The sequence below is a fragment of the Heterocephalus glaber genome, unplaced genomic scaffold (assembly GCF_053883595.1).
Source record: "Heterocephalus glaber isolate CG9 unplaced genomic scaffold, H.glaber_assembly_v1.0 deba00001531, whole genome shotgun sequence".
Taxonomy (NCBI): Eukaryota; Metazoa; Chordata; class Mammalia; order Rodentia; family Bathyergidae; genus Heterocephalus; species Heterocephalus glaber.
The window spans coordinates 19246489-19261794 of NW_028258329.1; the positions used below are offsets into that span (position 1 = coordinate 19246489).

The 15306-nt window shown below is 57.4% G+C and overlaps 1 protein-coding gene across 2 annotated transcripts; it reads right to left on the reverse strand.

Moving 5' to 3' along the window:
* Window positions 1–115: 115 nt before the first annotated feature.
* Furin (furin, paired basic amino acid cleaving enzyme) lies at window positions 116–15100 on the reverse strand. Of its 2 annotated transcripts, none has more exons than XM_021264843.2 (16): window positions 14913–15100; window positions 7991–8328; window positions 7535–7633; window positions 7328–7423; window positions 6906–7034; window positions 6722–6798; window positions 6363–6451; window positions 5713–5885; window positions 4700–4912; window positions 4170–4270; window positions 3958–4061; window positions 3751–3868; window positions 3468–3647; window positions 2933–3057; window positions 2708–2818; window positions 116–2198 (listed from the first exon to the last, which is right to left on the reverse strand). In XM_021264843.2, exons 2-16 carry the CDS (start codon window positions 8165–8167, stop codon window positions 1612–1614), a joined length of 2379 nt encoding a protein of 792 aa, XP_021120502.1. In that variant the 5' UTR covers window positions 8168–8328; window positions 14913–15100; the 3' UTR covers window positions 116–1611. The 2 variants fall into 2 exon arrangements, with proteins under 2 accessions (XP_021120502.1, XP_012930558.1); XM_013075104.3 differs by lacking the exon at window positions 14913–15100 and adding an exon at window positions 11896–12170.
* Between the last annotated feature and the right edge of the window lie 206 nt (window positions 15101–15306).

Consider the following 15306-nt stretch of genomic DNA (forward strand, 5'->3'; position numbering starts at 1 on the left):
CTTCTGTCCTCTTCACATGGGGGCTGGCCTTCTGCCTCAGGCCTACCTAAGGACCAGGACAGTGTCTCCTTGTCCTGGGGATGGGGTAACAATATCACCACACTGGAGACTGAGCCTGGTTTGCATAGTCTGCACATTTAATCACTTAAAAACCTCTAACATTATCTCGTGTCCATTAAATAGAACCAACAATGCTGGGCCTGTTTAAATTACAAGGAAAAAAAATCACTGTGCACCAACCCAGTATCTTACAAAAACAGCTAGGGTGGCCACAAAAGGGGTATGGGAGAGGAGGGGGCACCCCTGGGCAGGTGGCTGGGGACCCCCAAGGAGTAGAGGAAAGAAAAAGGTGCTCCTGGGGGAGGGGACTGATTGTCCTAATGGGAGGGGTGCAAAAGGCACGTCAGAAGACGGGTTTGGGGGGCATAGCAGGTCAGAGCTTTCTCCGTCAGGGCACAGTGTTGGAGGGGGCTTGGTGCCACCCCTGGACTTGGAGAGTCAGTGACCCACAAGCCCTTGCCACAAGCCCCGTTTGAAACACAGATGTCTGCCTGCCCATCCTGTGGTGACCCCCTTTCCTAGAGCCCACCCAGCTGGCCTGCCCCTTCAGGACTTGGGGCTCAGCTACTCCTCACTCCTCGGCAACACACTGCAGCCTCCTCCGCCTCGGGGCTGGGCAGCCAGGGGAGAGCAGCATAGGCAGTGGGGTGAGAGGGTGTGTGGTCCAGCTGCTACCCCATTACAAATACAAAAAAAAAAAAAAAATCATCAGCATCTCAAGTGAAATCATCACAAAGTGAAAATATATCCTCAAACAGCTCCTGAGATCCCCACAGGGGAAAGCAGCATCGGGTGGGAGGTGGGAGAGGCCAGCTAGGCCATTGTCCCTCCCACCACCCACCCAGGGGCTCTGGGACTGTGCCAACAGCCCAAGCGGCCCGGGGCTCAGAAAACAGGGGCTTGGGCCCTGGTGGGAGGACAGGGTGGTTGGGATACCATCTCGGGCCTGCCCAGCTCGGCCTGGTCCAGTGGAGGCCAGGGCACAGAGGCAGACAGAGGGATGGGATGCCACCCGTGCACACCTGGAAGCACCTGTCTGCCTTGGTCCCTTCCTGTGATCGCCACTTCTGCTGAGGGTCACCCAGAGGTGTGGAACAGGGTTGGGGACGCAAAGCCCTTGGAGAAGTGGCCACCTCCTACAAATCCCTCCTAGGCCAGCCTCCCTGCTGCCTGGATGGGGACTGTTATTGCTTTAGAGGGACAGAAAAGGGCAGGAATTGCAACCGGGCACAGGACCCAAAGAAGGGCTGCCCCCTCCCTCTGCAGGAACTCTGCAGGCCTAGGCCTCACCCTCAGCCTCAGCCAGCTGCCTCCCAGGTGTGGCTCCATCCTCCCATGAGGATGAGGGCTGAGGAGAGGCCCTCCAGCCCCCCCCAGCTAACTGGGCCCCAGCTCAGCAGCCAGGTGGGCTCAAAGGTGGGTAGGAAGCAGTCTCTGCCCCTCTTGCCTCCCAGTTGGGGTCCAAGCCCAGTCCCAAGATAAAAAAATACTTTGGTGAATTAAAAAGTGCCCAAGGAGGGAATGGGCTTGAGGAGGGTGGCGGCGGGCTCATCAAAGGGCGCTCTGGTCTTTGATAAAGGCGGTCCTCTCGCCCCGGCCCTCGTCCTCCTCTGAGTCAGACGGACACTCCTCCTGCCAGGCCTCGGGGGGCAGCCCCTTGTAGGAGATGAGGCCTCGGTCCATGGTGTACACCTTCACCCCCCGGAAGCTGAAGCCTGAGCGCAGCTGCAGGACCAGGAAGACAGTGACAAAGACCAGCACGATGAAGGCGCAGCTGAGGCCGGCTACCACCTCAGGCAGGTGGGAGGGCAGCAGCCGTGGCTCAGCCTCCACCTCTGGGGTCAGCCCCGGGGGCGGTGGTGGCTGCTCCGGCGGAGACTCTCTGCTGCTCTGGCTCTGTCGGGAGCAAGTCTGCTCCACAGGGTCCAGAGAGGCATGGCTGGGGCAACTGAGGCAGTCTGTGGGGGCTGGGCCCTGGCACGTGGCACAGGAGGCGTGGCAGGGAGCACAGACGCTGGCCCGGATGGTCTCAACGTCATTCTCGGTGCTGTAGTGGGTATCGAGGACTTGGGGTGTGAAGCCTGGTGGGCAGTGCTGGATGCAGGTTTTCTGGTGCAGGGAGAAGCCTTCTTCACACACTGGCAGCATGGGAGAAAAGGGACGGTGTCAGCCAAGTGGGCCATGGCTGGGGCACCACACGAGCCCTCAGCTTATGTCTATGCCACCCCACTCCCAGGAGTCCCTGGGTCGGTCTCTCCTTCCCTCCCTCTCTCCCTCTCCCTTTCTCTTTTTTGTGGTCCTAGGGATTGAATGCAGGGGCTCTGCACTGAGCTACATCCCCAGCCCTTATTTCGAAACAAAGTCTTGCTAAATTGCACAGGCTGGGCTCAAACTTGAGGTCCTCCTCCTCCAGCCTCCCAGAGGGCTGGGATTACAGGCCTGCACCACAATGCCTGGTAAGTCCCAAGGTCCCTTGAGACCCTCTTCCTCCTATAGCTGGGTGTTTTGTTTTTTTTTTTGGTACCGGGGATCGAACTCAGGACCTTGTGCTTATGAGGCAGGCAGCAGAACCACTGAGCCAAATCCCTGGCCCAGCTGGGCTTTAATATTGTTCCCTGGCCCTGCCCCCCCATCCCCCATAACTGACCCACGCAGGCCTGGCTGGATGTGAGGGTCTTGCAGCCACTGCTCTCCGGAGGTGTAGGGAGCCCCTCGGGGGCTGTGCCGTATAGTATGAGAGTGAACTTGGTCAGCGTCCCTGTCCCAGATTGGAGGCGGGGGGAGGAGTCAGGAGGTGCTGGCACCACCACACACAGCATCCCAGACCCCTCCAACCCACCTCCGCACCCCCTGCCCCCAATTCCCCCAGTACCATAGTTGTTGGCCTCGCTGGTGTTTTCAATCTCCAGGACCCATTCGCCAGACGGGTCCTCATCCCAAGAATGGGTTGTCATGAAGGCCCAGTCATTAAACCCATCTGCAGAGTAGTCATGTGGCCTAGGGGAGGGGATGCATATAGCCATCTGTGGCCTGGGGGGCCCTCAGGGTAGGGACACCCAACCCATGCCCATGGGCCATACAGTGTGCTCCCATGTGCACCAATCCTGCTGGATCGGAAATGTCTATTGGCCTGGCTGTTTCCTGGGCGGCCAAGTGGTCTTCACCAGGGGACTGTAAAGGTGTGATGCACCACACGGGAACACATGCTGCTGTTATTAAATAGGTAGAAGCCAGGGATTCCTGGGACATGATCTTATACAGGACAAAGCTGTCCCTTTCCAAGTGCCACCAGTGTCCCACTGAGTAGTACGATGGCTGTAGGGGTAGTATGGGTAACGACAAGATGAACAAGGGCTGCTAGGGAGCAGAGGAGGCAAGATAAGGCAGGCAGAGGACAGGGCCAGCACCTGGCAGCCAGAAGGGTAGAGCGGGTGCTCATAGGGCTGACCAGGTGGATGGCCAGGTCGCCACGGCGATTGTAGGACAGGGTGAGCCGCGCCTGAGCATGCTCCAGTCGGGTGATGTGGGTGGGCTCGCCCAGGCAGGCGGTCACTGTCTTGTGCACCTCCAGCCGCTTGCCAATGTCCCTGTGCAGAGAGTGCCGTGATGCTGAGTCCCTGGGCCTGGAGCAACGAGCACCACACCCACAGCTCTGAAGCCGCCCCTACCGCAGCAGGGTCCAGTCCTCACCTGGGCTCGGTGAGGATGTCGATGATGCACTTCCGCTGGGGGGCAACTGTGGTCCAGTTCTGGGCCAGGGTCACCATGGCACCTGCATCCAAGAGCCCATAGCCATATGAGTGGCTCACTGTGGGGACAGGGAAGGCAGGGTCACAGAAAGGAACAGAGTGGCCCACTGACCAACCCCCAAACCTGCTCCTAGGCCCCTGCCCTCACCTTTCCGGCCCACACCATTGGTGGCCCAATCATTGGCATTGAGGTGTGCTGGCTTTGAGGTCCGGACCACCAGGTGCTGCATGTCCCGCCAGGTGAGGTTCCTACTGCAGGGGAGGAGGAGACACAGGCGGGGCCTCAGGCTTTCTGGAGAGAAGCTGAATTTCCAAGGCCACCCTGCAGAAAGCACGGTGGGAACAGGACTTCCCACTTACTTGGCCTCCAGGGTGAGAGCAATGATGCCGGCTGCCAAGGGGGCAGAGGCTGAGGTGCCTGTATGAGACTCTGTGCACTTCTGTCGCAAGTCAGTGGTCACCTGCCGGGGGATAGAGGTATTGGGGCCTGTGATGAATGGAGGGGCCATCTGCCTGGCCTCCCTCTACCTAGTGCCTGGGAACCATAGGTGGCACAGTGAGCCAGGGTCAAAGCCACCCCAAACCTGGCAGCTGCCTTGCTAACTTGCCCTGGACAAATTGATGCATGTCCACTTCTAGGCCTCAGTTCTCTAAGGAATGAGGGGTTTCAGCTAGAGGATGGAGAGCACTGCACATTTTTAGGGAAAGTCTACACTTCTCAAGGGGTTCACACATGGCTCTGCAGCCCTCAGTCTTGGAACCCCCAGCTCCCATCCTATAGAGCCTGAGCCTAAATGGCCACATGGGAGGGGAAGAGACAGATGGGTATGAAAGGGGTCCCTGAGTATCGTGGGCAAGCAGTCCCCCTTCCCTGCCCCAGCAAGACTCACAATCTGCTTCTCATTCTGGTTGCCGCTGCTGTAGGTGGTGGCCAGCGTGGATGAGCAGGCCTCACTATACCAGGGCACGTTGCCAAACTGCGTGGCACTGCTAATGGACAGCGTGTAGATGCTGTTGGTGTAGCCATCACAGTTGCAGCTGTCGTGTTCCCGGCCCCCATTCCCTGACGCCCAGACAAAGATGGAGCCCAGCCCACCACGGCCCTGTGGACAAAGTACACTGGGGTCACTCAAGATAGGGACTAGGGGAGGCCCAGCAGGGAGATGGTGCTGGAGAGTCCATATTGACCTCGAACTTATGGTGATCCTCCTGCCTCAACCTCCTGTGTGCTGGGAACAGGCGAGTGCCACCACGCCTGGCATGTCTGTGTCCCTTTATTGATTTATTAATTTACTCTTTCTGGTGCTGGGGCTCAAATCCAGGGGCTCAAGCATACAAAGCATGCCCTCTACCACTAAGCTATATCCCCAGCTCCCAGCCCTCAGCCCTTGATGCTTTTTCACTTTTTTTACTCGGTGGCAGGGGTTGAGATAGTCTTTCTAGGTAGCTCAGCCTAGCTGTGAACTTACTATGTATTCCAGAATGGGCAGGATCGAAAGTTCCTGCCTCGCCTCAGCTTCTTGAATGGTGGGATTACAGCCATGCACCAAGGTGCCTGGCTCCATAATGCTTTAATAAACATGCTCTGAGGCCAGCCATGGTGGTACACACCTGTAATCCCAGCATTCTGAGAACCTGAGGGAGGAGAATCCCAAGTTCAAATTCACCCTGGGCAATGCAGTAAGAGCCTATTTCAAGATTTTTTAAAAAAGGGCTGGGGATCTTGCTCAGTGAGAAGGCCTTGACTTCAATCCCCTGTATTCAAAATGAAACATACCCTACATAAAGTTAAGATTAAACACAAAAATAAACAAAACAGAAAAATACAACAGCGCTAGGGAAAAGACTGCTGGGAGCCCCTAGAGAGCAGGCCTGGCCACAGGGCTGGGCCAGGCTCCCTCACCTGGCTAACCCCTCGGAAAAAGGCCTCCTCAGCCAGGCGGGCTGGCCCATCCACTGTCTTGCCATCATCCTCAGGACCCCAGCTGGCACTGTAGATGTGGATGTGGTTGGGGTTGAGACCCAGTGAGCGTGCCTCCACCGCGTCGGTCACCTCGCCATCCAGCATGCGCACCCCTGGCCGAGAGGGGGGCAGAAAGAGGGGTGCTATGTGGGTCCAGCTGCCAGGGGTACCCTTAAGGCATGCCCAGCCCTCCCCACTAGAAATCCCTGAGCCCTAACATCTGCTTCTGCCTTTGCAGCCAAGAGCCAAAGGGTTCCTCCCAGCTTCTACTCCAGCCACCCAGGCTAGACTGGAAGAATATCAGGTCCAGGGGTCAGGGGAATGAAGGCCTGCCTACAGAGACTCCGTGGGGTGTGAACATTTAGGAGACTTCCACTAAGAGACATTCACCCCCCGCCTGCAGCACCAGCAGCCCTGGGAGGCCAGCTCTCTGAATCACTCCGAACCCCGATGGAATATCCACATGGTCAGAAGGATTCACAGTGGGAAGGTGACAGTCACTGGCCAGATGGGAAGCAGGCAGGCAGAAATCCCACGGGAAGTCCCTCCCACCTCCACCGTGGGATAGAGGGGCCAAGGGCAACACTCACCTCCAATGTGGGCATTGTAGGCCACACCCACACCACAGACACCATTGTTGGCCACAGCGGCCACTTCGCCTGCGCACCGTGTGCCATGCCTGCCAGGACCAGGAGCACAGCATTAGTGGCATGGACAAGTGCACCAGACACGGCCGAAGGAGCAGGAAGGATCATCACACCCCTCTCTATCCATGCCCACCCCCTACTCCACTGGACAGGTTCACCTCCCTCAGAGTCCCAGCTAGACCAGGACTGTGGACAAAGGTGTGAGCCTCCTGGGTGGGGGCATGTGGCACCCAGGTTCAACCCTGAGTTCTTGGCGGGAGAGAAGAGGAGGGAAGCAGAGGTCTGGGGATTGCCGCTCTTACCTGTTGTCATTCATCTGTGTGTACCGAGGCTGGGGGTCTGGGTCTTGGTCATTGACATCAAAACTGGCCCCAGGATCCTGGAAAGGACATGGCTGTTGTCAGGAGCATCCTGCTTGCACTGGGAGAACAGTATGCCCCTAGCCGCCCCTCACCCGGGATTGCTGTCTCCCTCCTGGCTCCTCACATAGTTGCCTGCCAAGTCTGGGTGGTTCTTCTCGATGCCGTCATCCAGGATGGAGACCACAATGCCACGCCCTGTATAGCCCTGAGCCCAGGCTTCCTTCACATTCAGGTCCCGCTGATTGACACCAGACTGCAGAGACACCACCTCGTCACTTAGAAGATGTGTTTGACTGGGTGAGTATAGGGCTAACTTGAAGAATCCTCTCACCACCAGAAATCCCTTTCTGCACCCATCCTGGCTCTTCAAGTGCCAATGTTGGTTTTGTGGCCTCCCAGGAAATGCAGAGCTTGGGGGGTACCCCCCAAGGCTTGTCAAGAGGGGTGTAGGAGGAGGTAGGGAGATAGCCCTCAGGACAGCAAAGAAGCCTTACAGTCAGCCCAACACCCACAGGAGCTCACAGAACACCAGGGCCCCAGGCATACCAGGTACCACTGCTGGGGAAACTTGGGGTCTGTGGGCTCCTGGTACACATCCCGTTTGGTTCGTCGCTTTGCCACCTGCTGCTCTAGCCACTGTACCTGGGAGGGAGTAAAGGAGGTGGTGTAGGTAGGGGATGGGGAAGCAAGAGGGGATCCTGGGAACAGGAAGAGGAGGGGGCAGTGGAGTGGGAGGGGCAGATCCAGACTCACTTGAGGCTCCCTCTGCAGACGGCTGTGCCGAGGGCGGTGAGGTGACAGGGACCGCTTTGTCACTGCTCTATGCCGGAAGTGGTAATAGTCGCCGAAGATCTAAAGTGAAGCAGGGAGACTGAGATGGGCCTTCCATCTGTTAGTCCCTGGGAGGCAGCAATGGGGGTGGACAGTGGCTGCAAGGGGAGGCTTGCAATGGCAGAGGGTGGGGGGCATCTGTGCCCTGCCCAGGACTCAGCATGAACACACAAGGGACCAAGGGGCCTTGCCCTCACTGGGACAGGCTGATCATCTAACAAGCCATGCTTCCATCGCACTGGCCATCCAGGATGTGCCTGCTACCAGATGATGGAAAAAGCCAACCCCAACTTTTCCTGCTCCTTGGTGCCAGGATCCTTTCCCTCCCAGGGTTCCCTCCTCGGCAACATCCCCTGCCTGGGCCATCAGGCCACCTACCTGGCCCAGGTTGTGGAACCCATGCTTTCGGGCCACGCTATCAGCCACAGCCAGGCCTCCAGGGATGTGGACAGCCCACGTGTTGGTGAAGATCTTCTGGCCATGGGCATCAGCGGCCAGCAGGACCAAGGTTCCTGCTGCTGCTACCACCCATAGCAACCAGGGCCTCAGCTCCATGGGGGGCAGGTGGCCAACCGTGGAACTCCTCCCTCCTTGGCCTGGTCACAGGGCCTTGGCTCTTGAGTGCCTGCTGCTCACTGCCTGTGGCCCAGGGCTGACTGGTGGGGGCATGGGGCTGAGATGGGCAGGGCTAGCAGGAAGGATGAAGGCTGCCGGCTCTGGGAGGAACAAGGGGAGAAAGGGGAGCCAGTCAGTCCTTCTGAAGCCGTGTACTAAGGCTGCCCTTCCTAACCGGACAACTCGAGTGCAAAAGGAGATCTGGGAAGAGGGGTAAAACAAGACCAATCCTGGGCCGGGGATTTAGCTCAGTGGTTCTGCCGCCTGCCTCGCAAGCGTAAGGTCCGGAGTTCAATCCCCGGTACCAAAAAAAAAAAAAAAAGAAAGAAAGCTCAGTGGTTCCGGCGCCTGCCTTGCAAGCACAAGTTTCCAAGTTCAATCCCTGGTACCAAAAAAAAACCCCAAAATAAGACCAGTTCTCCCCAGGAGGAATCCAGGCCTCCAAGGGCAGCCAGACAGATGGACAGACACATGACCCCCACACACCTCCCAAGGCTGTCTCCACCAAGAACACAACTGTAATCCAGAAGGGGGCTGAAGAGTATCAAAGGCTTCAGTCACTCAAAATCAGAAATAAAAGATCTTGCCAAAATAAAAGTTAGAAAGATGCATTTTATATATATATATATACATATATATATATGTATATATATATATATATATTTTTGGTACCGGGGTCAAACTCAGGTCCTTGCGATTGCGCAGCAGGCAGCGAAACCACTGAGCTAAATCCCCAGCCCAAAGATGCATTATATTATAAAGCAGTATGTACACATGATCCCATTTAAAAAAAAACTATTTATACATGAATATTTATACATAATCAAAAACAAAATCTGGAACGACACACGCTAAAACGTTAACAATGGCTCTTTCAAGATGCTGAGCATTACAAGTAATTGTTATTTTCTTTGTGTCATTGTACGCTTTGTACAATACCTAGGTATATTTTATATAGGAATAAAAAAACTGGCTTTTTAAAGTTTTTAAATGAACTCACTAGATTTCCTGGTTCAGTAAAAGAGACTCGGCCATAAGGAGTTATCTGCAAAGCCTCACAGCCAGGAAAACAGTGGGCAACCTGAGTCAGGGTAGGGTTTGGGAGACAGTGATCAGAGAGCAGGGGACCCCTTCAGGGTTGAGATGGCAGCCATGGGCACAACTGGAGCCTCAGGCTCCTTTTGGTGTTTCCTGGGGAACATGGGCTGCCCAGCCCTGCCCGAGATCCCCTACATGCCCCTTGCTTGCTCCGCGCCCACCACCTTGCATAACTGGAGCCCACAGCCAGGGCAAACACCGGCTGCTGAGCTAGGAGCACCAAGGTGAGGCTGAATCAATAGTCCTCGTGTTGTTTTTCCTCCTTCAGCAAACAGACAGTGGGACCTCTCTGCCTGGGGCCATATAACTGTCCCCACACAGGGCCTCTGAGTAGCCAGAAGTCAAGCCTCTGGGGTAGGCAGCAGCTGGGAAGTCCCTCCCAGTTCCAAGCTCCTTGAGTCTATCTGTGCCTGCCCAAAGGGCCTAGATGCCCCTACGGTTCCCACAGCCCAGCCTCAAAAGGGCCCCCTCTGCAGACAGTGCAGTGAAGGTGCCCCAGCTCACGGTGGTCCTGGGGAGCCAGGTGGGCAGGCTTACTTGTCCAGGAACAACCCTGGACATAACCACCTCCCTGGCTGCTGCAGGCCCACACTGCAGGCTAGGGGACTCCACACACCCTTCCTGGAGTATTTTCAGTTTACACCAAAATAACCTGACAGCTGATGGCAGGAGACAACCACCAGGCAGCTCCTCCACACCCTTGATGGGCAGCCGTGCAGGGTTCCAGGGCAGGCAAGGGTCAGCAGGTCCGAGAGCCACAGCCCCAGGATGCCTAAGGCAGATACCGCTGGCCTGAGCAATGGCTGGGCGGCCTGATGCCCAAGCCCTAGGGGACAAGAGGACCCCAAACCCCTGTCTAAAGCATGTAAGGTCCAGGACCTCTTCTCCCCTTATTGCCATGTAGCTGCCTCAGGGGTCCAGATGTCAAGCAGAGATCCCTGACCACAGTGCTGTAGCCCCACTGTGGGTCCAGTCAAGGCTGGGATCGCCTGGGTCTGGCCCAGGTTTCAGCACACGGTAGAGGGAGCCGAAGCTGTTTGTCTTTAAAGGTGATTAACCAACTATTTAATTACCTTGCAGCACCTGGAAAGAAAGCCAGCTTCAGGCACAACTGAACAATCTCCCAAGAAAGAAGGCCTGCCTGCCTCTACTCAGTGTACCCCACCATAGGGAGGGGTGGTTGTGGCTTCCAGAGTCCTGGACACCCCACCACCACCACCACCCAGCTTTGCCTTAGCATCCAGGACAGAGGGAGGACCCCCACATACACACAAAGCAAGAGCTGAGAACAATGAATGAATGGACTCCTCCCCACCCCCACCCCAGACTCTGACTCACCCTCTGAGTCCCCTAGTCTAAAGCCGGAGACTGGCTGCATTTCCAGCCTCACCATCGGTCTCACAAGGGACTCAGCTCCACAATGGACCACAAAGCTCTGGGGAGCTCTTCAGGGCTGCATTCCTGGGCAAAGCCCTTTTTCTTGAGTTCCAGAACCTCCTGACAGCCATCTATCCCCAGGGACCTACCCCAAATTGCACCTACCCAGGCTGGACCACGGTTTCCAGGGCACTGGAGGTCTGGCTAGAACACAGCCACTCAGCAAGCCCCCATAGGCCACTGGGAAGCCCAGTCTGGTCTCTCCAACAGTAACCCTCAGCCAAGCCCAGCTAGAGGCACCAGGCAGCTCCTTTGAAATTCTGACTCCTAATTCCTGCTCGAGTTCTATTTACTGTGTGATCTTGAACAAGTCACTTCCTCTTCCTGGGCCTCAGTTTCCTTGGTGGTAAAAATTGTTAGACCAGTGGTTTTCAAACTTTTTTGTAAAGCCACATAATTCTCTTAACACACACACACACACACACACACACACACACACGAATTCTACTACGTGGAAGCCCAATTTAGGAAATACTGTAGTTAAAACCAGGGCTCTCTAGCTTGAGATGGGCCAGGCCTGGCTACACTCTTATGCTGCCGAGTCCACACCTGGCCAGCAGCTGCCTGGCCCTCACTAGGCCACATCACCTGGGTTCCCTTCATACTTTCCATGCCAAGGAACCCCAGGCACTCTCAGATACATAGGGGTCTGTCCCCCAGCGGCATGGTGTGGGGGGGGGGGGCTGGGAAAGTAGGTGCCATCTGGCCAGCAGGCGGCCCCTGATCCGGCAGCCCGCGCCAGGCCTCGGGGATCCACCTGGGCCCGCGCTCGCCCGCAGCCCGCACCTGGGCGCTCTCCCCGCACAGGTGTGCAACAGGGTCGCGGAGGTAGGGAGGGACTGTCTCGCCTCCCCTCACCGGCGACGCGGCCCGAGGCTTCGCGCCCCATCCCACCCGGCCAGGCCCTGCAGGCGCTTCCCGATGTCAGAGGGCCGGCTGGGCCGTGGACGGAAAAGTGCGGACGAGGGCTGGCCGGGCGCGCTCAGGTGGGCTCCGCGCTTCCTGCTCCGCGCGGCGCCACCCGCGCCCGGGCCGGCCCGGCTCCGAGTCAGGAGCGCAGCCCCGTCCGCCGCCCGCGTCCCCAGGCCGCGTCCCCGCGCCCCGGTCCGGCGCCCCGCGCCCTCGCCGCTTACCCTGGGAGCCACGGTGGGGAAAGTTTCCCGGGCGGGCGCCCCCGGCCGAGCGCGGAGCCCCGCGGCGGGGCCTGGGCTCGGCGCGCTCCCGCGCCCGGCGGCGGCGGCGGCGTCACGGCGCGGCCTCGGCCCGGCCTCTGCCCGGCCGGCGACCAGGGCGGCCTCGGCCTCGCGCTCGGCTCCGGCTCCGGCTCCGGCTCCGGCTCCGGCGCGGGCGGCGGCGGGCGGGGGCAGCGGCCCGGCCGCGGCGGCGCGGCTTGTTTACTCGGGCCGCTGTCACGGCGGCGACGGCCCGGCTCCTCCCCCGCGCCCCTCCCCCCGGTGCCGCCTCCTAGCGCCCGCCCGGCCCGCCCGGCCCGCCCGGCTCAGTCGCCCGCCAGCCGCGACCCGAGCGGCAGCGCGACCCCCAGTACGGGTTACCGGCCCGGCCAGGGATCCCCAAGGCCTCGCGCGGCCCCGGCCTCTGTCGCGGCTCCCTGGGCCCCGCCGAGACCCCAACTCGGAGTCCTTGGGAGGAGCCGGGCAGGGCCTGGAGCGCGGCCTGCAGGACTCGGCCGCCGCCGTTCCCCGCCCCACGGTCCTGCCGTCCGCAGGAGGAGTCCATGGTCCAGGGATGGCGACCCGGGACTCTGCACTCCTCCTCAGGCTGCTGTGCGAACCTCCTGGCCTACTGGGAAGGAGTCACGATTTTATTTGCTTGTGAATAGACAGGTGGATTTATAAACAGAAGTAGCCTACCTCCTTTTAATTTTTTGTACCTTTTGTTCCCCTACATCTATGGGGTATGAGGCACTAGGTCAGGCCCTTCACATTATCTCTCCTTATGTACATGATTTAATCCCAATAATCCCCCCTGGCTGACATTATTAATCCCATTTTTCAGATAAGGAAACTGAGGCCCCTAACGAAATACTCTGCCCTGAGCCCCACAGCTATCAGGCCCTGGAACCTGGAAAAAACCTGAGGTTTTGGCAGAGCTGGAATCCAACCAGCTCTATACCAGCAGAAGCCTCTCCCTCCCTGCGTTCCTGCCCTAGAAAACGTCTGCGCTACTTGGCTGAGGTCAGCACTGCTTGAGCTGAGAAAGAAAAGAGGGAAAATGTGGCCAAGAGACTCCTGGCTGGGTTATTCCAAGGTCACAGCCTTAGCCGCTCAACCATCCCACTCCCTGGGAGGTACCTGGCAGCAGCGCTGTCCTATGGCCTTCTTCCCCCAGGTTGCCAGGAATGGCACACAGAAAGGCCACTGAGGGCCTTATAGGAGCCAGACGCCCTCTGAGGTGGTCTATGTGCAAACTCAATTTTCCTAACCACAAACCCCAAGAGATGGGCCCAGAACATTTTCCATGAGGTGCCAATTATGCATCCCCATTTACCTTAATAGAGAAGGCCCAGAGAGGTTAAATACTATTCTGGGGCTGGGGATTTAGCTCAGTGGTTCCGCCGCCTGCCTCCCAAGCGCAAGGACCCAAGTTTGATTCCCAGTAACCCCCCCCCCCAATACTATTCTGGAGGCAACTCATATTATCTGGAAAGTCAGCCAGGCAGCTTGGGTTCTAATCCCCGGACACTATTTTGTATTGGACCACTTTCATTTCTCAAAGCCTCAATTTACCCCTCCAAAATGGAAATAATATTAAGATAGTGGGATCAGGTACTATTGGGACACCCTCACAGACACTATAGAAACTGGAAACCTGAAGAATGTAGAGTTCTCAAAGTTGGGAGATAAGCCTCTAAGTCCAAGTTGGCCACTTTCCAGTTTGGGGACTCCCCCCCCAGGGAGCCAAGCTCGTAGGGGCCACCCTGGGGTAGTCCCTGCCAGCACCAACCACAGTTGGGAGAACAATACTCCCGCAGTGAGACTGAGGCAGGAAGTGAGTCATAGTTCTTCCTCAGACTATGAGCAAGAGAACCCCATTGAGGGGAAATAGGGACAGGGCTGGCCCTGTCTAGTCTGGGAGTCCCACTTGTCCCCTGGCCTAGAAGAAAGGTCAGCCCAGGAAGAAAGCAATGCTGGCTGCCAGGACCTCACCCATCCTGGGGTCTGGCCCCAGGGGAGCTGCTGTGGGGGACAGTGACAAGCTGGGGTTCACAAGGCTGCCACCAGACCTGAGTGATGCCACTTCCCATTTCTCCCACCAGCCAGCTGCTCCAGTAGTGCCTTGCGATAAAGGCAGAACCTATCAAGCTGCTCAGAGAGAACTTCACTCAGAGCCTCTCCACTTTGTCCCTCTCACAATTGGGGGTCTCACATAACATTATATTTTGCAGTCTGGTGTGAGGTGCAAGCCTATAATGCCAATACTCTGGAGCTGAGGCAGGAGGATCTCTAGTTCAAAGCCAACCTGGGCAATTTAGGAAGGCTCCTCCCCCTCTACACCCCCTCCCCAAAACTTGTACTGTTGCAACAATTCTGCTACAGATAATTTGAAAACCACCCTGAGACCCCCTCTAGAGAGAATCTCGTTTTGGCAGGAAGGCTTCCTTTATCTGAGGGAAACAAGTCCTGTGGGCAGGGATTGTTCTCTTTATCACTCCCAGCCCACTGATCTGAGGCCTGAGGGCTGAGGGAGCTAAACTTGTGACTTAGGAGCCCAAGGTCCTCTTCGGTAAAGCGTTATCAGTCTTACACAGCAGTTAGGGATTCGTGTGCCTGAAGGGAGAAGCAAGGCCTGATGGGTATGGCCTGGGGGGGGGAGCGGGCGGGCTGGAAGGGCCTCCCTCTATCCTTGGATTTGGAGCTCTTCCAGGCTCCTGAATTACCACTGGGTAACTAGTCCTGAAGTCACCCAGGCCCAGCATCCCCTTGGGGTACTTGGGAGTCCTCGCCTCTCAAGCCTCTTCCCCCACCTCGGGTACCTCAAACAAAGCCTTCGGCAGCAGCTCCCACACCTGGTTTTAATCAAAATGTACACAAGGTCCACGCCTGCAGAGAAGGGTGCACAGCAACCTGTAATTGGTGATTTTTGAAAGAGTGACTCTTGAGAGCTCTTTGTGTTCCTCTTTTTCACTTACCTGCATTTCCAGGAACGTCTACAAAAACTCCCACAAGGCAATGGCAAAGCCTTCAGGTCCTCCAGAAGTGAACAGAGTGCTCCCACACTTCACCTCAGAGCCCCAGAACCCCCGGATCCATCCCGACTGAGGCCACTCCCCCTCCCCCACTGGCTGCTGGAGTCAGCGTCACCGTCACGCTCTGTCCCAACACAGGGCAGGGCCCTTCCAGTTCTGGCTAAACCACTTTGAGGAAACCTCCTTTATAGGACAGGCAAGCTGTGTCTGTGGGTGGGAGGAGGAGCTGGCTGCTAGAAGTGATTTGGTGGTGACATACTGGGTTGTGTTGGGACCAGATCCCAACATGGCCAGCCCTTCTCATTTTCCTGTGTATTGGGGTGCATGTGCACTGACC